General features: G+C 39.0%; 4 protein-coding genes across 7 annotated transcripts in view; 2 read left to right on the top strand and 2 right to left on the bottom strand.

Annotated features, from left to right (window-relative positions):
- Positions 1-2,073, top strand: part of LOC107698601 (myeloid-derived growth factor-like) — a 7,140-nt gene extending 5,067 nt beyond the window's left edge. The window contains exons 3-6 of the mRNA XM_016499652.1: positions 262-323; positions 512-593; positions 1,157-1,229; positions 1,378-2,073. Of these exons, the coding sequence (XP_016355138.1) occupies positions 262-323; positions 512-593; positions 1,157-1,229; positions 1,378-1,457 (297 nt within the window). The 3' untranslated portion in view covers positions 1,458-2,073. The remainder of the gene's footprint in view (positions 1-261; positions 324-511; positions 594-1,156; positions 1,230-1,377) is intronic.
- LOC107698598 (uncharacterized) lies at positions 1,881-5,438 on the bottom strand. 2 transcript variants are annotated; one of them, XM_016499645.1, is made up of 4 exons: positions 4,046-5,438; positions 3,039-3,523; positions 2,823-2,932; positions 1,886-1,956 (listed from the first exon to the last, which is right to left on the bottom strand). In XM_016499645.1, the coding sequence occupies exons 1-2, from the start codon at positions 4,973-4,975 to the stop codon at positions 3,113-3,115; spliced, it is 1,341 nt and encodes a 446-aa protein (XP_016355131.1). In that variant the 5' UTR covers positions 4,976-5,438; the 3' UTR covers positions 1,886-1,956; positions 2,823-2,932; positions 3,039-3,112. The 2 variants fall into 2 exon arrangements, with proteins under 2 accessions (XP_016355132.1, XP_016355131.1); XM_016499646.1 differs by lacking the exon at positions 2,823-2,932 and having other exon boundaries at positions 1,881-1,956.
- Positions 5,439-9,959: 4,521 nt separating this feature from the next.
- Positions 9,960-15,657, bottom strand: LOC107698600 (tumor necrosis factor alpha-induced protein 8-like protein 1). Of its 3 annotated transcripts, none has more exons than XM_016499648.1 (2): positions 11,857-11,929; positions 9,960-11,709 (listed from the first exon to the last, which is right to left on the bottom strand). In XM_016499648.1, the coding sequence occupies exons 1-2, from the start codon at positions 11,915-11,917 to the stop codon at positions 11,144-11,146; spliced, it is 627 nt and encodes a 208-aa protein (XP_016355134.1). In that variant the 5' UTR covers positions 11,918-11,929; the 3' UTR covers positions 9,960-11,143. The 3 variants fall into 3 exon arrangements, with proteins under 3 accessions (XP_016355134.1, XP_016355137.1, XP_016355136.1); XM_016499651.1 differs by lacking the exon at positions 11,857-11,929 and adding an exon at positions 15,432-15,657 and having other exon boundaries at positions 9,961-11,709; XM_016499650.1 differs by lacking the exon at positions 11,857-11,929 and adding an exon at positions 13,291-13,650 and having other exon boundaries at positions 9,961-11,709.
- Positions 15,658-17,852: 2,195 nt separating this feature from the next.
- Positions 17,853-20,812, top strand: part of LOC107698599 (ceramide synthase 1-like) — a 17,822-nt gene continuing 14,862 nt past the window's right edge. Inside the window, exon 1 of the mRNA XM_016499647.1 lies at positions 17,853-19,019. Coding sequence (XP_016355133.1) covers positions 18,759-19,019 — 261 coding nt within the window. The 5' untranslated portion in view covers positions 17,853-18,758. The remainder of the gene's footprint in view (positions 19,020-20,812) is intronic.

The following is a 20,812-nucleotide window of genomic DNA, read 5'->3' as shown; positions in this document are numbered from 1 at the left end:
ATATATATATACATTATATTTTCAAAGATAAAATGAGGAAATTAAAAGTTGCTGTTCGACCCTCCTAAAATTCGTAGCTTTGTATCTGTAAGCATTTTAAGACAATGCCAACTATTGTTACGGCATCAAGACATTTGTCACTCTGGCACTAACGACCAGGAAATTGTAGCAATTATGCTCCTGTTGTAAAATGTCCTGATTTCACAGAATTGTGCCATTTCAGACTTCAGTGTGAACCCTTTGTGCTTTAATTTCCTCTAGCAATGGCAAATGAGCGTTGGACTGAGTGACGATGACCAGATGTTTTCCTGTTCAGTATGGAGGTAACTTTCAAAACAGTGTTATATTGGTTTTTGGTGGTTCTACTTAATATGCAATACCAAAAATGAGGTTTACTCAGAAGTACAAGCAAATCTAATCTCGGTTTTCTGTGTTTTCAAACATTGTGGTGTAATTTGAGATGAAAGAGGGAATGATATTGATTTTTCTCTGTCATTTTTTTTCACGATAGGCCCCAAGGGAAGTCATACTTGTTTTTTACCCAGTTCAAAGCTGAGATAAAAGGAGCCAAGATTGAATATGCCACCGCATATGTAAGTATCATATTAACTTTAGCTATTCTTTATGACCTGACACCAAATCAACTGAGTGAAACATTCAGCAATCCATAGAATATATGAATCAATATGAAGAAATGTGCTTTTAATGCGCTGGCGTATTTCATCAACCAAGAATATTCAGATGATAACTTTTTATTTGTGTGCTTTGCACATACAAAGAATTGGCACAGGTTTTTGAAGATCTTGTTTAAAATTTGTCCTTAGTCGTGACGTTGACATTTGCCGCAGATCAAACCTTAATTCAGATTCCTAACGCTCATCGCTCTCATTTCAAAAGCAGTCAGCCCTTTTTGTGCAGGTGTTGCATATCAAGACTTCATGAAAACATCTTTATCGTCAGATTAAATTGAAATTCTCAGTAGCGGGATGACAGTGATATCGTGGTGGCCTTGTTCCCTGTGTAAATGTTTGAAACAAGTGCTCAATAGACTCCATGTCTCTTTTTGTTTTCTCAGTGAGGATCTCTTTGTTATTCAGCCCACTCCTCTAGGCTTCTCCGTTAATGTCTTCATTCTCTCTCTTTCTCTTCCTCTCAGTCCCAGACGGCCGTGGGTGGACAGAGGGATGTTGCTTTGAAGGAAGAAGAGTACAGTGTGTCAGAGTCTTCAGGTGAGTCTGCATATTCCTACTTCCAGCAAGGTTGACGCAGCAATGGGAAAAAAGCCTGGAAATGTCAGAGAATTAAAAAAAAATCTTGGCAATTTCAATATTGAATATAAATGTTTCTAATCAAGCACATCTTTATTCTGTCATTCAGTGACCCACAGAGAAGGGGCATTCCATTCCGAGCTTTCCAAGCTCACTGTCATTGGTCGGACACGCCATGATGAACTCTGATTGGCCCATCCGAAAGAGGATTGTCCCATCACTTGAGGACATTAATTTGACAGCTACGGACACTCTGGCACTTAACTGCTCACTGTCATAAGTCAAGCAAAGGAAATCAAACCACGGGAAGTTATGAAAGAAAGAACTTCCTGTGATAGAAAATTCTACAGAGATTTCCTCTAGAGGCATCATTACATTAAGAACTGGACTGATCATCTAAGGGAGGTAGATGAAAAGTCTATTATCGGACAGTGTACATGCACATTTATTCATATTTGTGAGGTGATATGAAGGCTTCTTCAAATTAAGTTCAGAGCAGTAGATTGATTTCTATTCCTGGCAGCATTTATGGGTTTAGGGTTTCAGCCTGACTTTGACTTCATACCTGCAAATCTGATTATCATGAGCGCATTCATGCTCATACTTACTTTCTTAAGCTGGTGTAATGGCACGCTTGTAGAGAATTTCCGCTAAATCTTTGGGGTATGTCAGAATCCTTTGATTATTTCTGTGGTGAAGGAAAAGACAGAAAAACAGTTACTTTAGTTCCTTTTTTTCCCCCAATTGTGGTTTATTCTGATAGCTGATGTACTGGAATTTTTAATAAATCTTTTCAGAACTTTTAGGTTCGACTTGTATTCATGTTTTTCATAAAGTAAATGTGAATTATCTGTTTCCAAGCACCGTAATCTCAGAATCTGCAGACATCTTTTGCATTTTATTGCACTTGAGTGAAATTTGTATAATTCTGCTGCATGAACTTTACTTACACTAAAATGTGTTTGAAAAAAATCTGCAGAAATCCTTCTATGTGCAGATTCTGGTCATATTGTGGGATTTGTCCACTCAGCTCTGCAAAAGGACTGTCAGTACCACAAATGTAGATATGAGCATCTGCACCATGTCATAATTCTCATTGTCAGCAGTTCTGGAAATTAATGTCTTGAGCCGAAAACGTGACATTTTACCTACATTAGATTCTGTGCCATTAGACATTAAAAAAATAAAAATAAATGCCAGAAAAGGCTTTATGCTGTCCTACATCTTTAAAATGCTTGAAATGAGCATTGCAATACACATGAGGGAGACAAAATGCTGTAAAAGTACCTTTCGCCCATTTTCATTTCAGTACCTGTTGAAAAATGCCTACATTTGAATACTAAGTACTGCCGCATTGTGTTTTTGCTAAAATATCCTCAGGATGTGTATCTGAGAACATCATATTGCTAAGGCAAGACTTCAAACACTAGACTGGAGTTAGGAAAGCAATAAAAAAAAAAAAATCCTTTAACAGATGGGGGTTGCTGGGAGATTGGAACTGTGATTGCGTCCCATTCCAGATGTCATCTAAGGCTAGAAATAATCTCCCGCTACCTTCGGCTTGCCTCTGACGTACAGTATTTCTAAGAAGTGGTCCCCAGTGACCCATGTCACTCTCTAGATTTATTAGTACATGATGTTTCTGTCGTGTCCTCCGTATAGACCTAAAGAGAAAATGTATTACAGGTTCACCTGCGGTCTAAGAGACTTTCCGTTCAATAAATTGCTGCTGCACTCTGAGTTATCGGGTCCCATAAAGACCAAACTTACCGCAAAGGTGCCTGTAACACGGTACACCATGTAGAGTGTAATGCTCCACATTGTACCCTGAAGCCACGGTCTGCTCAAACAATGGTCGAGAGCAGTTTCCGTCTAAAGGGGTAGGGTGGCGTCTTCTGACCTTTGTCTTTTGCTTTAGGATTCACTCTTCCTGTTGTGCTGGCGTAGGGGTAAGGAGGAGGCTTCTGGCTACGGTGCCTTGAAGCAATCCCTGATGTATCTCTTTGAGAAATGACCAACTCCTGAGCTGATTCCCGTTTTTGGCCTGCATCATGCAGCCCTTGATCTTTTATGGGATATGCTGGTGGGGCCACAGATGAAGTTGGTGTTTTGAGGGATGACTTGTCAGAACAGACTCCTTGAGATGATGCCACTTTGGTGTCTATCCTTCCTGAGTGGCATCCTTTGAAAGTGTCCCCTGGTTCTTCATTGCCCATATCAATGTCAGCCGTCAACAGGTCTATCTTCTGGACCACCTGAATTCCAGGGGAAGACAAAGCATTGTTTATTTAGGTTTTAATGCAAATAGAGTTTTTATCAGGGCAAATTTCACGCAAGAGTGGCAACAGGCTAGTTTACAAGATTATGAAACTGCGGCAGAAAGCTGAGAGCGGACAGCTGACGTTTCTTGCCTGTCTGAGGGGACTAAAAGCCACCGGCCAACGTTCCTCTCCCACGTTGAATACATTTGCTAAATGAAGCGGATCAGACCAATCCTGCATTTAGTTTCACTCTCCGCTCACAGAAGAGAAATTGCCCAATGTGCAATAAATTCAGGGGCCTCTATAAACAGTATTCATTACTGATATGAAGATTAACATTAAAACAAAATTCATGGCCCGTGTGTTATCTAAAGTACGACCATTAAAAGTATCCGGCAGTTGATGGATAGTAAAGAGTTTGGGACTTAACTAAACAGAACATTTAAATGCCTCCCTTTGTTGAACTCATTATGAAGAACATCTGTTAATATCCCCAAGTGATAAATAAACCTTTACCTCCTTTATTTCCAGATGTATCTCTTTCAGGCCATGTAGAACCTCCTCGAGATTCACAACAACTCTTTGGATCTGGTCCCGAATAGCTCTTTGCGAGTGCTTAGAGCTGAAAGCGTAAGACCCTCTTCCTGGTCCACTGAGATCCCCTTGGGCGACCTTTGCTTGACACTTAAGGTGCTTAGAATTGGTCTTGTTGACATCTTTGGTAGACAGCATAACTTCATGCACCAGACTGGGTCTGTTAAATTCTTGCATGACACGTCCCAGGCATCTACTTAAAGTTCCCTGTCCGTTAGAAGTGCAAAGTTCTGCATTCTTATTAAAGGTTGAATTGTGAGCGGCACTTGTGTCCATCCAGTCCAATGCATGTTGTTCTGTAAGCAGGGCCCCTCGTACAGAGCCTGATTGTTGCTCCGCTGCACAAACAGGCACTCCACAGTTTCCATGACCTCTGAACTGTGTTGGCGCGTCCAGAGCACACTTCCTCAAGAAGGGGTGTGGCTCGATCTGGTGCCGGTGGACCACAAAGCTGCATTCTCTCAAGCTGTAGTTCACAGAGACGCTGTTATGTTGCAGGCCCTTCCCTGGAGGCCGATTCCACTGTACGCTGGATAACTCTGTCTGACAAATCTGGCCAGTCACGTCTAACCGTGCATGACCCCCCCGATTAGCTAAATGTTTCTTGGCAGTATATCCATTGAGGGGGGAATTCTGTTGCTTTGGTCCACAGGTGTTCGTTGCGTGGTCCCCAGTCCCAAAATAGGCAAGGATGTCTGCTTGGGGTCTTTGAATTCCATTTTGTAGTTGGTTTGAAGTGGTGGGTCGCATGCGTAGCTCCCCGACCCCTTTTGTCTGGGAGAACATTCTGCGGCCCAAGAAGGGGACTCTCGAGAGGACGTGTCCCTTCTTTAAGTGTCCCGGCTTTGTCATTACCAGGAGATGTTTTTCTCATCTGTCCTGTCTTTAAACTTTCTCTTGCATGTTTCTTTACTCTGACCTCCACCTTCTGGTGCGTTGTTTTCTCCCACAGATGTTATCCCGGTGTGTTTTCTTCCTCTGGACCCTTGCCCTTCTTTCTCTCTTACCTCACTTCGCTCCTGTCGTCGGCGGCGGGCCTCCGTTTTCCACCCTCTCCCTCAAACTCCCTGCATTTCTGTTCCACTGGCTGTTGCTTGCTTCCTGCCTTTGACTCCCTCACCATCCCCTCTCTCTCGCTCGCTCGCACTGCGCTGCCTCCCTTTCTGGTTCATTTTTCCTCCCACTCCCTCACAGCTTTTCCTCTCTCCCTCTCTCCCTCTCGTTTACCTACTTGCAGGAACTCGTCGTACCTCAATCAATGAGGGGGGTCGTGGTGGGGAGGTTTAATCCAGTGCTGATGCTGTGTGTCCATGTATGTTCCCAGCCTTGGGACTGATCTGATTACTCCTGATTTGCCTCAGTACGCTATAACTACTCCCAGGATTTTATAGCAGGATGCCAGGGGAGGCACACTCCCCCTCTAGTGCTTTATGGGGCAGCACAGGCAGGGCTAGTCCCTAAAAAAAACGCATGAGGATGTGACTTTTAAAATTAATAATCTGGCACACTGCAGCATGAAAATACTTCTTAATGTCTTTGGTTTACTTCTGGTTTCTCTGGTGTGTAGGGGTTCTCAGAAAGTGCATATACTCAAGTTTTAATTCTACATTAGGAGCATTTGAATTGCATTTTTAAAATGTTTTAGTAACCACAACAGTTTTATGAGCTATATAATGACCTATAGAAAAATGTAATTAAATTGGAAAGTCAATGTATATGAAGAGTTCATTTGCAAAAACCGATAAACGACACTTTAAAAAAAAATTAGCTGATTGCCGTGCATTATTCTCCACATATAGCGCGATCTGAACCCTAAACACGTTGTCAAAAAAGCCGGTTTTGTCCACTTTCAAGGCATCGCGAGTTCACGTTTTACAGCAGAAGCCGACAAGCGCCCTTGTTGTTTTTGAACAGAAGCCGATAAGTCCATTTTAGCGAATCAGCGCACTGTATTCAGGTCAGGTGACAAGGCTACTTTAAAACAACCCAACTGCAGTTTGATTGATATTACTTGGAATGCGCAATAAAAAAACGTGATTTCTGAAAAAAAAATTAAAATGGAGTTATCGGGTTTTGCAAATGAACTCTTCATATATTTTCCACAGTTTTAAGTATTTCTTTGTTGTGTGACTGAAGTCCCGTGGAAACATTTATTTTCTTCATACTGCATTTGGTTCAGTGTTAATTCTGAAAGCAAATTTTGATTTCGATTTACTCAGTCTTTGGACTAAAATGCCATTTAGTTTTAGTCATATTTTAGTCATCTGAATTGTTTTAGTCTGGTTTTAGTCAAATAATATTTTAAGACTTTAGTCGACTAAATCTACAGTAGATTAAGTCGGCTGAAATCTAATGGGTTTAGTTACAGTGTAATGTATTTATTAATAATTTCTCTAAAATTTCCAAACTTATTATATATTCCCGGAGAAAACATATATTAACCTGGTAATATGAACATGCAATATAGACACAGATTTAACTGCTCTGACACATAACATGTCTTTACCTCAAAATTAAATAAAACCACTTCTCATAACATAACATGGTCCTCTTTTCAATGAAATACCAATGGTTATTTAATATGCATTCTTTATAACATTTATATAGATTAAATTTAGTTTAATCCTTATTATGGCTATTAAAAGTGATTCAATCAAGAGCAGTGAGTGATTTTCTCTTTTGTTGATTCATTAACAATAAGGACAGACAACAGCAACTAAATTAGGCTGCTGTCCCTTTAAAACTGACTGCATGGATTCAATACACTGGTATACATCCGATATTCTCCCAACAGTTTTCATTCTGGACTGGATCTCTTCCCAGTCGCCCCTCCCTAACATTTTCATCTCATTTTTATTCGTTGACAAAATTCAATAGATTTTCATAATTGTTTTTGTCATTCAAAAAGTTTTTATTTTGTTATCGTCTTGTTTTTGTCTGTGAAAAAATGTTGTTGGCGAAAATTATGACGAAAATTACTCATCAACGAAACATTGGTTTCAGTTCTTTTCTCATTTCCACATAAACTGAAAGATCACTCTGAGAAAGGTCTGAAATTCTACCTCTAACACAGTCTCTGATTCATATCAACTCAAACTAAAGTACATACAGAAAAAGAAAAAAAAACTTACATTGGGACTGCATTTACTAACTATATTTTATTATAAACTACTACTCATGGCTTTGATATTGCAAGATGATAAACAATTACAGATACTATACAATAAACAACTGAAAAAATTGTTTCATTTTTGTCTCATGACCTCATTACATCGTATATAAATATATTAAATTTGCTTATTTTGTACTTTTACATTTTGTGTACTTTTGGCAGTCTGATCAAATAATGTAAAAAATGTGGATTTAATTGTTTTCAGTTCATTCATCACTCTCAAGGTCAAGTTGAGGACGTTGCATTTTGGGATACAGCATTGCACACAGTGCATTTTGTTGTATACTGGATGTCAGAGCTAATGTAATGCAAACATACTCCAAGGATCGTAATAGCAGCATGTTAGCATGCTATTCTAAACAAGAAACTGATTTGAATACAGCAGTTTGGTGATGCTAATGGTGCATAAATTTCACTTTAAGAAAAATAAAAGCAATAAAAATCTTATGTATAACATTAGGTCTTGCAGCCGACAGCGACATGACTAAAAAGACACTGTTCAATGTTACTGATAAACAACTTGAAAGAAGCAACAAAGATGTTATCGTCCACGTTGCTTTTGTGGGCTAACGTTCCCAGAGCGCTGGTCAGAGGGCCTTCTGTTTGACACCAGATACATCAGAAAGCAGTGCTTTGAGACGTGACTCTCACGTGGAGCGCGAGCCATAAATAGTGCAAAACGCGGCTGTTCATTTGAAATTCATTTTGGATGCATAAGTGCTGTTACCTGTCAAGACTGATGACACTATATAACACTAATGGTCTGCAGATGCTGTTCAACAGCTGTAGTGTGTTTAGACTCAGACACTTACACTATGCAGCACTAACTCTATGCTCGTTTTCTTTTTTGTACTGAATTTTGATAAGACAAAGCACCGGATCTTACAAGCCTCAGCTAGCTGATTATAATACATGCTATAAATGTGATTCCCATCTTTGTCTTGTGGTCAGATGGTCATTTCTACACCTCTGGTGGCGGTTACCAAGACAACTGACAGGCAGCCGAGTAGGCAGCCATGCGTTTTTGCAGGTTAGGTGTGAAGGGACATTGCGGCGAACGGGTCAATGCATAATGTCACGGCCAGCTATTAATAACTCAGAAATTCCACTTCTAATAAATAAAAATCAGGACAAACAAGGTGATTTAACCCACCAAGCGGGGTCCGTAATGTAATGTCACTGATAGTACAACCTTGAGAGCCGTACAGAATATCAATTAATTCTTTATATAGGCTATGTATTTGTTATTATATAAATAATTGCTTTACATTCACATTTGCTTTTAACTGAAAACAAACACAGCAGGTTTTAGATCCCCAGAGGACACTCTAGAGGAGAGAAAAGCGAAGGAGGAGGAAAAGAACTTGCCAGGTTTAAGAACTTAAGTCCCTGGTAACTGACACGTCTCAGGTATCAGCCGGAGGGAGATCGAGCATCACCAGAGAGAATAGAAGCTGTGTCGGAGCGACACACCGAAACAGCCGTGAGAGGAATAGCAAATGAAACCAGTGTCATTTTCACACATTTTTATATTTTATATATATATATATATATATATATATATAGTCTCTCTCTCATCAGGCCCGTGAACATCCCTGCGATTGGTTTCAGGCTCGGGACTGGCTCAGCGAGAATTAGGATTATATTTTTATACTGATACCACACTGTAAACACTGCCATACACAGACATATTTCTTAGCATGAAACCATCAATATGTTCAGAATTTGTTTTAGTGAAAATGAATACATGTTCCTGGTCTTATTGTGAAAGATTCCTCTCAAAAGGGGAAAAATAAATACAAGTCCTTGTAATCTTTAATCTAAATGTAATAACTCTTATTCTGAAATGAATGCCTTTTTTGGCTTACATCACTAAAGCATTTATTCAACCACCTGTCATACGGAGCAGGTCCATTCTTGGTAACGCCCACATTTCACAATCTAATCAATCAATTTTTTTTTATCCTCATAGAATATTATTTTATCCCAAAATACGTCATATTCTAGAAAAAAATGGGTTGGAGACACTGTATTATGTTAATGCTAAACATGCATTGGCAATGTCACAATTCATGTAAGGGGGAACGAAAAAGTTCTGGAAAAAACAATCTGGGATGCCTAGAGAGATTAGCATACTGTAATCCAAGGCAAACATGCTAATACCACTTGGACTCTTTCACTAGATTGTTCTGCATTTCTTCTCATTAAATAAAAACAGAACACATACCTCTTAAGAATGACACATTTATACACACACACACACACACACACACACACCGTATGTATATACATAATTTCTAGAAAATAAAACGGTGTACATTAATAGAACTTGTTTGTGATTAACAAAAATAACCAAGCAAATGTGAATGCTCAGGCGACATCTGCAAAAAGCAAACAAGGTATCCAGTCCTTTATCCGTTTAAATTGGCCCAAAACACCACATTTAAGAGGCATTTGAGACTGAACCCTGAGAGGTTTTAGGATAATCAGAAGGTATGGCTTTCACTGCTGTCAAAGTTACTCAAAAGTTTCGCTTTTTCCATTGTTGATATTTTATTTATTAGATGGAGCTTTACTTAAAAATCTAGTGACAAGACGGCAAATTCAAACAACCCTCTGCTATTGACTTAAAAAGAAAACAAAATAATAATAAGTCCATAGATAGAGGAAAAAAAAAATTGAGGCCAAAAAACAAAATGTTCACTAAGAGCTTTATATAGGCCTTAAGTTATCCCAGAAAGATCCAAATAACTCAAACTTTGTGATTCTTTCAGTTTGTCATTTTGTAAAAAGACAAAGTTTAAAATACTCTAGGTTAAAAAAAAAAGTATACGTACAAACAAAACGTGGGCAGATTTGCAATTACAATGTAAGTCTATGCGACAAGTATACAGCTGCCTCATAGACTTCTACTAAGGGCATTTCTGCATGCACATTTCTTGGTAGCTTTTACAATGTTTTTGTGCCAATCGACATCCTCACCCAGTAAAATATACAAAATAATCTGTCAAAACTGCTGGAGCTAAAACAAACTGATGGCAGAAATGGGACATTGAGACTTTAAGTCGTTGAATTCTTTGTTCATACAAGTTAAAAACAATCAGAAGTGACGTATCAGGGAAATAACGGCTCAGTTGTGTATATAAAACCTTCATTAAAACAGTAAATAAACATGTTGAAAGGTAGTACAGTGACATTCTAGCACATTCTTCGTTCCTCGATAAGGAACTGCATCGTGGTGAAGACCTCCCATCAGCAGGGGGCGATATGGAGTGGAAAAACAAACAAGACGAACGTAAACCGCTATATGACCAAGTTTAGAAATCACAGGGGTGACGGTTTACAAATATTTCAGTATCAACCTCCAGATGAATCACATCAGACATGACCAAAAACAGTCATTTTGGGTTGCGGATTTAACGTGTCTATTTTCGGGAAGCGAGAGGGTGATGCTGCAGGCTCATTTCTTAAAATCAGAGATGAAGCGTTGCATACATATCCCCCAGTGCATTTCGCATTTGCAGTGCTTGAAATGTCCTCTCAGCATCAAAAAGGTTTGCAAATGGTCCTTCATTTCCTCTGATGGAGGACCTTAATCTGTGCTTTCAAATTACCTTTGGACAAACGGGAGCAAGATTTGCATTGGTGCTGTAAACCACCTCTAACCCCCGTTTTTAAAAATACAGGAGTCAAGAAGACGTTCCACTGGAAGGACAAACGTACATTCAAGACAGATGATTTAGTGTCCAATGAACAAATAAGGCATGAGATATTCCAAGCTTAAGCTCCATTTAAAACACACAAGAACATGTTCAAATAAATTTAGCATTTCCATAAACAGGTAGTGGTCAAAGATTGCCGTCATCCAGCATCTTGTTGACTCCTTCACAGATCTTCTGCAAGTGGCCGCGGTACACTTCCGAAGGTCCATACAGCGTCGCAAGGAACTCGCAGTCGGAGAAATGATTGAAGACGTGGTTGATACGGCCGTGAGATTTTGCCGTCAGGTGCCGGTTGATGGCCTGGTGCAGCAGTTCGCGGCAATCGTTAAGCAGGTTGCTCATGACGCGGCGGTCAAAGGTGAAGTCGATCTGGTAGAAGCTGACGGCCGTCATTGCGAGCGTGTGCACCTTCTTCTGAAAGCGCTCGACCAACGCGAGCTCCTCGTTGTTGAACTGTCCATTGCGGTAGAGGACGCCCAACTTGACCACCATCTTAATAAGGTTCTTGATGATCTTCTGGGCCTCCTTGCGGTTGCGTGTGTACTCTTTGGTCACCCGGTACAGCTCATCCAGTACCTCGCTGCTGGTGTCATCTATGAAGAGGCTGGCCACCGTCTTAGTCGCCATCTTGCTCATGAGCTTCTTCTGGGCCTGCAGGGCCAGGCTCTTCGTGCTGAACGAGTCCATGATGTCTACAGATGAGACACAAACAAAGACAGCCATTCAAAATGAGCTTTCCAAACATGAAAAACTTAAAACGGAGCTGTGGCTTAGCATTCTTCCAAACAACCGTAACGCATCCAAATTGGGACAACAGATGTTTATCTTGAGTGTCTCGCCTAGAAGCGTATATGGAAAGAGTAGATGACTCCCACGTTGAAGCCAAAATGTGCCAAACATCGACTCTTGAAATCAAACACAATCTAATGAGAGGAACACAAACCATGCTGTTTATAGTCTCATACAAATAACAGTTCTTTATTGGTTCAACATCCATTGGACAAAAGATTCGTTATAGTGGAAAAGATTATTCAGATTGTTAAAAGGTTCAGTTAAAGGTTCTTTAGGGAACCTAAAATGGATCTTCTATGGCATCTCTGCAAAAAACATTTGGAAGTTTTATTTTTTAAGAGTATATGAAACACGCTAGACATTCATGCTACATGAAGACTTCAAAAGGTTTCACTTCAAGACATTCTCTCATCAAAGAGGCAAGACATAAAAAGGTTTCTGAAGCTACTCCCTGTACAGGTTTCCTTCCAGCACATACAAACGTAATGGTAGATTCACAGATTTTGTATGCAACTAAACAATCCGAAAACAACATCCACACATTTCCGTTCTCACACGGCAACCACTACACTTTAGATGGTTTAACAAAACAATGGACATCCTAAGTCTCGTACAAGCCTGACAGGACAATTTCCCCTTCTTAAAATGACCGCTCCCTGGGGACGTGTTGCTCACAACAGAATCCCTTCAAGTCTGAGTCACTGCGATGAATTGTTGCTAATTAAACCACAGAAGTCATTAGGAAGTGATACCGTGCATGGTCTGAGACTGGCGGATTCTCCAGCACATTGTCTTTTTGCACACACGCCATTTGCATTTCTTTGAAAAGGCCTGTTTGATGTGACTCAATTCCCTGGGAAAATCTTCACGAGACTGTACCCCTGGTTAGCGGGACTTCTAACGCCGACTGTTTTCAGAGGATTGCATGCAGATTGCTGAGCCTCATATTAATATGTGTCGAGATTAAAGGTAAATTAGTTTGAGAAAGGGACATGGCGGGGAGACTGGACTCCCGACAGAAAAATGCTCAATTTAGATGCATTTGGCCATTACTAACTGCTGTAAAAATACTCCCGCAAAACAGATGACACCAAAATCATCACAAGGTAATCTGGTCTCAGAAGGAAATGGGTTTCCAGGCCAGATTTCTCAGTTGATACAAATCTGAAAACTTGAAGTCTACATTCTTCTCTACTTTCGCATTGCCAACTGCAGCAGCATAAAATAGCTGAACGCTGGCCAAGCAACATTGGGCAGTAACCAGCATCACAATATTATAATTAGTGGCAAGTTTTACATGGGTGGAAACAAAACAAGACATAAAAGCTCATGTAACAATGGAGACCAGCGTGAAACAAACAACTTCGGACCCCTGATATCCCAGCAACGCTCATGGTGTTTGATTCAGCACTGGACAAAGACATTGTAACACAAAACTAAGGTTTTCAGTTGCTCAGCATCAACCAGACGCCAACACTCACCTTCCTGGAGGTATAAGGTTGCGTTCTCCATGATTGAGGAGTGGGAAAGCAAGAGATTGTGGAGGACGGTGGAGGACGGTGGAGAACATTGGAGATCACTGAGCCATGCCTGTCTGTCTGAACTGATTGTTTCAGGTGTGTGAGGCTGTGAGTGATTTCACCTGTAGGTTTGGCTGTTAGCTCCTACTGGTGGATGATGGAACTACACCCAATGGATCACTTTCTCCAAGTATACTTGACCTCCTTGACATCTAACAAGCCTCCCCAGCAAATATGCCTTGAGGAACCAAAGAACAAGCTTCCTGAAGCTGGAAAAGCCAACAAAAGCGCTCCCGTCCAAACTCCAACTAACATCTAGCTCTGTTTTCAGATATGGACTGAGGCAACAGAACCCCAGCATGTAACAGCAGCATGTCTTTCATGTGGTTTTGCTCTTGTTTGCTGCGTTTGGTCTTATCGATCGTGTGCTGTGCAGGGTTCATGTGGTATAGTCAAAATGATACAAAAAAATGCACTCTTTTTTTCTGGCCACACAGATCTAGAGAAGCCTGCGGTGACATGAATTATTCAGCGGTTTCACAGAATTGTCCTGCATTTTAATAATGCATGAACCAATTTAAGAATATAGGTTTGGGTCGACTAAATGTGTTTTTGTGCAAAGGTGATCAAAACCTGGAACGTTCATTATGAGAACGAGTCTCTCCGACAGAATTAGCGATCGTGAGATACAAGATGCTGAAAAGATAAGCAAACGAACCTGTTGTTTAAATTAATTGAAGAGGTGAGAAATCGCAAGCCAGATCTACTCCAAATGCCGCTCTGAAGAGTCTACATGAATCCATAATTTGAAAAATAAGAAGAACAACAACAATAATAATAAATATTATTATATTTTATTTATTAAATAATACAAATATTTGCAATTGAGATAATTAAAACAATATTATTTTAATAAAATAAATAATTTGTGATTTAAATAATTATTTAACAATAATAATTATTATTATAAATAATTTGTGATATATGTACACACGCATCTTTGAGTAATTATTGTGTATTTTGTGTAAATCTGTGTACATTTTTGCTGTGATTAAATTGTTTATTAAATAATTAAACATTTTAATGTTTAATTATATTTAAATGTTTAATTCATATTTAAATTATGATATTATACATATGTTATATTTATTTAATAATTAAATAATTATTAATTTCTGTGATTTTTAAGTAAATATTGAGTAAATCTTGTGCAATTTCGTGTACATTTCTTTTGCTGTCATTACATTTGTTCAGTTGAAACTGAAAAACCTGTTTTCCAGTTAAAAACAAAAAGGTTAATTGTGACTTTATTTCTTGGAATTGCAACTTTGAACAATTGCAGTTTAGTTTCTCATGCTATCTCATGCTAATTTGTCTATCTCATAATGTGACTTTATTCATTATTTTAAACTTTGTCTGTATGTCAACAAAGCCTATGGCTTGATAATAAAGGCTTTGGGAGTTTATTCGAAATGTATTTGCATATGATAAATGCCAGTTAACATGAGCCTTAAAGCCCATAACTGACTATTGAGTACAGGACATAATGAAGGTTCAGACAATCTGAAGACACATCCCAGACAACTGAAAGAACGCAGACGGTTAATGTTTCCTAGGTTACAACTGAAGCCTCCATGTAAGTGAACTTTGCAGTCCAGTAAATAAGGTCATATCCCCCTGTCTCTGTCAATGAGTTACCGGCCTGTTACTCTTACAGACTTTCCATTGTATTAGCCTTCATCTCAAATATGCATTACACTAGTATGCTTCTTTTGCATGCATAGAAATGTATCCTACATCTGTCAAACTAGCAATTAGTGTTGACATAATGTTCAAATGACATAAGGTTAAAACTGGTCTATGCATGCAATAAAAGCACAAGTTCTGTTTTATTCTCAAAACAGAAGTACATTGTAGAGAATAACTTTATGCATTGACATCACTTAATAAATAGTATGCAAAATAACCTCACTCAATAATAAAAGCATGTGCATTCTATGCAGAACTGTTGATTTTCATATAAACACAGATGAAAAAAGGGGTTAATGAAAGCACAACATGCAGAATAATGTGTTACTGAAGGCAGTCAGAAACTCTCTCACCTCTCCACTGTTTGAACCGGATACTAAGAGCAACTTTCGTTCTTCAAACCTCCATCTAAACACCCGACAGCCAATAAACAACCTACATCCGCATGAATAAGGCTTAAAAATATCTTATAAAGACGGTAAAAATGCGTCCAACATGTATGTGTTGGGTCTGCACCGCTGCTGTAAATAATTCAAGAGTTTTCTTCTCTCTCTCTTCGCGTTTGGTTACCAGTTTGTAACCTGACTCCACCTTTTCGAAAAGTTTCGAACTTGAGTCCAAGGCTCTCGTTGAGTGGCGTTCTAATTGACCAATCACGCTCGGGTTCTGAATCCCAACGGGCCAATCAGAAGGCAGAGAGGCCCGTGCGTCCAGCCTTCCACATGGTTTCCCGTCATTATCCAAAGGCTGAAAATTTCCCAGAGAAAATTCTGTTGAACAATTGTTCAAGGGGGACTCTCGTAACTAGTCATTTGTTTTCTGTAAACATTGTTTCCGTGAGGATTACCTGTAATTTGAACTCTAATGTACCTGATAGTTTTATTATGCATGCATTTTTGTGCTTTGTTAACTTTGCATGAAAGCTGCGAGACAGATTGAACATCCAGTCATTGCTCTCCGGATGTCTTTGACCTGTTTTTTTCCGTTCATAAATGGAACACATTTAGAAACGTCCGGTGGCTGTAAATAAACACTAGAAAGTCTTACCATATAACATCCTCCTCAGTGACTGCTGACACAAACAGCCCTAACACCTGGTGATAATCTTGTACGTTAATAATACACAGGAATGATACTTATTCTAAATGTAATGACATTTTCTTTCTCTTTTTTTTTTAACACGAATGCATGACATTTCTCATCAATTTATTATTTTAATAATGCTTTTACTACTATTATCATTTGTAAGTTATTCAGACCTTTCACTAGGCTATGTGGTTTATATATGGAAGAATGCGGCGCGTAATTATGGGATGTTGGGATGGCGCCGCCCAGTGTTACAACATTGTATTGCTGCGTTTGGGACAAATTCCAGCAACATGGACAAATTCTCTTCAATTATAATTTTCTTAATATACTTTTTTTAATTTAATGCTTTTTAATTAATTAATTAAATCATTTTTTGTTTTAACATTTTTAATTAATTTAAGGGTCAATTAGACATAAGCAGCTACATAAAGGTCGGATAATCTGTGAACATGCATTTTTTTTTAGCACACATTTCTCATTTGAATATCATTTTGTTCCATTTTGGTTTGTCATCACATAATACATTACTAAAATAGCCAGATCCACTAATAATAATAATAATAAAAATAAAGTCTTGCAGATGTAAATGCAGACGTCAAATAGACGTCTCGGTGATGTACGTGTGCTATCAGGGAATAATAATAATAATATTAGGCCTAATAATAATAATAAACCATCGTCTTCGTATGATTATTGTTGATTCATCTAGAAGGAATCTAATGCAATGGTTTAAACTTTAAACAATCTATACTAATGTGATTATATATTCATTACAGAGAGTGCATTTAAAAAAAAATAACATTAGGCAAATTATCTTTGTTAGTTAACATGAAGTGTACTTAAATAAAACGGAAATTCTGAAACCCTACTAGCCATAATAAACAAAACCTTTGAATTTCCTTCCCTTTTCTGAGACATATTAACCGTTAGTCCACATGGTAATTATGCTACTGTCACTTTAAACCAGTTTCTGTTCTCTCTCTCTCTCTTTCTCTGTGTGTGTGTGTGTGAGTGTGTGTGAGTGTGTGTATGAGGAAACAAGCTTATAAATCATACAGAATGAGTCTTTTTGAGAAAGTAAAAATGCACAAAGTTTCCTGTAAGGGGTAGGTTTAGGGGTAGGGTTGGTGTAGGGCAATAGCACATACAGTTTGTACAGTATAAAAACCATTACGCCTATGGAGAGTCCCCATAAAACATGAAAACACAACATGTGTGTGCGTGTGCGTGTGTGTGTGCGTGTGCGTGTGCGTGTGCGTGTGTGTGTGTGTGTGAAGATAACGGGCCGCCGCTTGAGTTAGGAAGTCCGAGTCATTTTAGCGATTCGGTTTGTTCGAACGATTTGTTGCAACTTGCAACGACAATTTATACGTTTTCTGTAGATAAAGATATACACATTTAGTTAAATGAAACCACTTTATCAGTGCAATTGATTAATTTGTATAAACTAATATGTTTCTTCCTTTATATGTACTTGCGATATCTAAGTTGTTGCTCTGAGGTTCTGATATTTTTGTTCCAAATGCCATCATTTCGAATCGCGATTAAACTATTGTCACATATTGCGATATTTATTCTTTTTTATGTTTCCGACATATCGTACATGTTCTACATCCAAACACATCTGGCTACTGTCAAGTGATTCATAAGCGCTTTGCGAATCGACTCTATTGAATCGTTCAAAAGAACCGGCTGACACGAGCACAAGGACATCATCTGCTTTTTTTGCTCACTAACCTCAACTTCTTCACAGCGCGGCGCGTCTGCGCTTCTCACGGTAGACTTTAGCTCCATTTTAGACACATATTCATAGACATTTGTGTTTTTTGTTCTCGTTGTGCGTTTGTGAATAGCCTATATCACATGTATTACATGCTGAGCGATTAAGTGCGCAGGTTCATTTGAATCTATTCATTTGGCGATTTTGATTTCTATATTCGAGCCACATATGGACATACCGAGGGATAATGTCTGCTTGAAACCTCTCGACATGAGATGAAACCCAGAGGAGATGCTATATATACTGAATGAGGAAAAAGAAGAGGACGCACTATTTTGGCACATGAATTGGACACACATCACATGCGCGGAATATAAAGAGGCGAATAGACACACACTGGTTATGGTTTTTATGAGCCTTTCGTTTCAGGACTGCTCAGAATGCTTAAATGCATAATATAGGAATATAGGAGAGATAATGCAGGCATGCTGAATCATGTATTGTGCAGTTTTGTAACCATATTGTAAGGGAGGTGTTATAGTGAATATTATATACAGAGAAGGTTTCCTGTTATAGGCTATTTAAGCAGATGATGGTGGCACACTAAATCCATTAACACCCAAATGGCTGACATGGCATATATGCAGTATAGGATATAAAATAATCTCTGTTCTCTTGGCAGTAGGGTTCAACGTTGGAATCTGTTTGTTTGGCATAATTGGCTAATTTCTTAATTTAGAATACAAGAAAAGACAGGACACTTCAGAGACTGTAATCAGTAGCTATAGCACTTTTGCATTGTGCATCTCCATTGCTTTCCAGCCCCTAAGTGGCTTGTTATTATAGCAGTTATTGTAGTATTTCTAGTATTATGGACACCAATCACATGGATGAGGGTTCCTCCAGCAATGGCATGGAGATGGAGATCATGCCTGGCTATATGGAGTTCATCACCAGAGCTTATTCAGTCATGTTCAGTGCCTTTAGAGACTGTAAAGACTGCGGACTAGAGCTGTCCAGAAGAACCTTGCTGGATCATGCATACATATCCTGGACGGAGATCTTCATGTTCCTCATGTGCGCGGTCATGTTGACGAAGGTGCGCAGGGGACTGACCATGTACGTCTTTGAGGTGAATATACTGCAGAAGTCACTATCAATGCAAATGCAACTAGTGACAGTGTGGTATCAGTTATTTATATTGTGTACAATAAGTGTTCATTTTATTGAAACAATTCAAATTTCGGTATCGGCTATTGAAAAACCTAAAAAGTTGAAAAAAGGTCATTAGAGTAGCCTGTAAATGTATGAGTATCAAACACTAGGCCTCGAAAGCATCACTGGCTCCCTCAATGAATATTTGAAGCGTTTCAAAACATTGGACGTTGCATAACCATTTGTATATTAAAGGTCATTTGTGCATCTAGATGTTTCTGTACTAATACCCATACTTGGTGTTGTGTACAAGCAAACCACTCATTTAGACTCAAAAGTCTAGTTTTTAGCTCTTGTTGTTTCTGGACAGCAGTATAACAGAAGTCTTGACACTTGATGCAGAAAGTGCACAAGTCCTTACTTCAACTGTGAATGTAAAATGTGTTTGTGGTGTAGTTTATCCTCTGTTGAACCAGAAAGTCGTCAGGGGTTTTGTTCGCTGTTCACAGGCCAGTGAAATTCGTTTGAAAGCCACCATGCAAAGTTACAATGTGCGCAAGAGTTACTTTACATCGTTTTTTACTTTGCATTTTACCTTTTACATACAAAGATGGCTGTGCAAACAGGTCATATTACTATCAAGCTTCCTAGACATGAACTTTACCAAATTGCCTCATGTCTGGGATTATGATATCCCCACATTTTGCAGTTGATGCTTATTTTAGGCCTAGCTGATGTATGCAAATGTCAGTTTCACTTCCTGTCCTGAAACGTGTGGGGCGGAAACATAATTTTCATGTGCGTTTATGACTCTTGCTGGCTCAGCACATGCATGTGCTGCAATTCCCGGGATCAATACCACCATGATTCATGGGTGCTCTGCATTCATGTTTCCTCTGGCCTGCGGTTTATTCCCTCTTCTGTAAATTCTTTTCTCTCAACGCATTGAGAAACCCTGACAGATGGCATGGGGCAGCTGGCGTGATGTTTATACGGAAATATGTGACATGTCAGGACCTTGTCTGGTTTGTAATCCTTGAGTAAAAGACAGTGATGTCTTGGAAAAGAGTTGCAGCACTGTAGTTTGTGATTAACAACAGGCATGGCTTAAGCATTCGTCACTAACAGACCGTTAGTCACATATCAGTGTATCAGGCCTGAATAACTTTTGCTTCTTTGCTAATAATATCCCTCTCTATGAAAGAGGGTGTCCCCTTCTACACAACACAACCATACGATAAAACCATTGCTTGCTAACAGCATGCAAAAATCTATCAATCAATATGAACCAGATGGGCTTCTGGTGTACTGGTATACTGGCAAAAGGCTTCTTTAAGGAATAGTTCACCCAAATAGAACCTGTGTATTTTTTATTGCAAACTCATAGTATAGGTTTAAATGAGGAACAGATTATTTACTGATAATCTTGCTTGCCAGTTAAAGGGTTAGTTCACCCAAAAATGAAAATTAGGCTGCGTTTTACTCACCCCCGAGGCATCCTAGGTGTATATGACTTTCTTCTTTCAGACGAATCCAGTCGGAGTTATATTAAAAATTGTCCTTGATTTTTCAAGCTGTTTAATTCCACTCAGCGGGTGTTGCAGTGCTTCAGTCCAAAAGAACTGAAATAAAAATCACCCATCCATAAAAAAAGTCTCTCACACGGCTCCAGGGTGGTGAACAAAGGCCTCCTGTAGCGAATCGATGCGTTTTTGTAAGAAAAATATCCATATTCAAAACGTAATAATCACTTTAATGTAGCTTGCGCCA

The sequence above is a fragment of the Sinocyclocheilus anshuiensis genome, unplaced genomic scaffold, assembly GCF_001515605.1.
Source record: "Sinocyclocheilus anshuiensis isolate Anshui unplaced genomic scaffold, SAMN03320099.WGS_v1.1 scaffold118, whole genome shotgun sequence".
Taxonomy (NCBI): Eukaryota; Metazoa; Chordata; class Actinopteri; order Cypriniformes; family Cyprinidae; genus Sinocyclocheilus; species Sinocyclocheilus anshuiensis.
The sequence above is the reverse complement of the archived record's forward strand: the minus strand, read 5'-3'. Positions and strand labels throughout refer to the sequence as shown.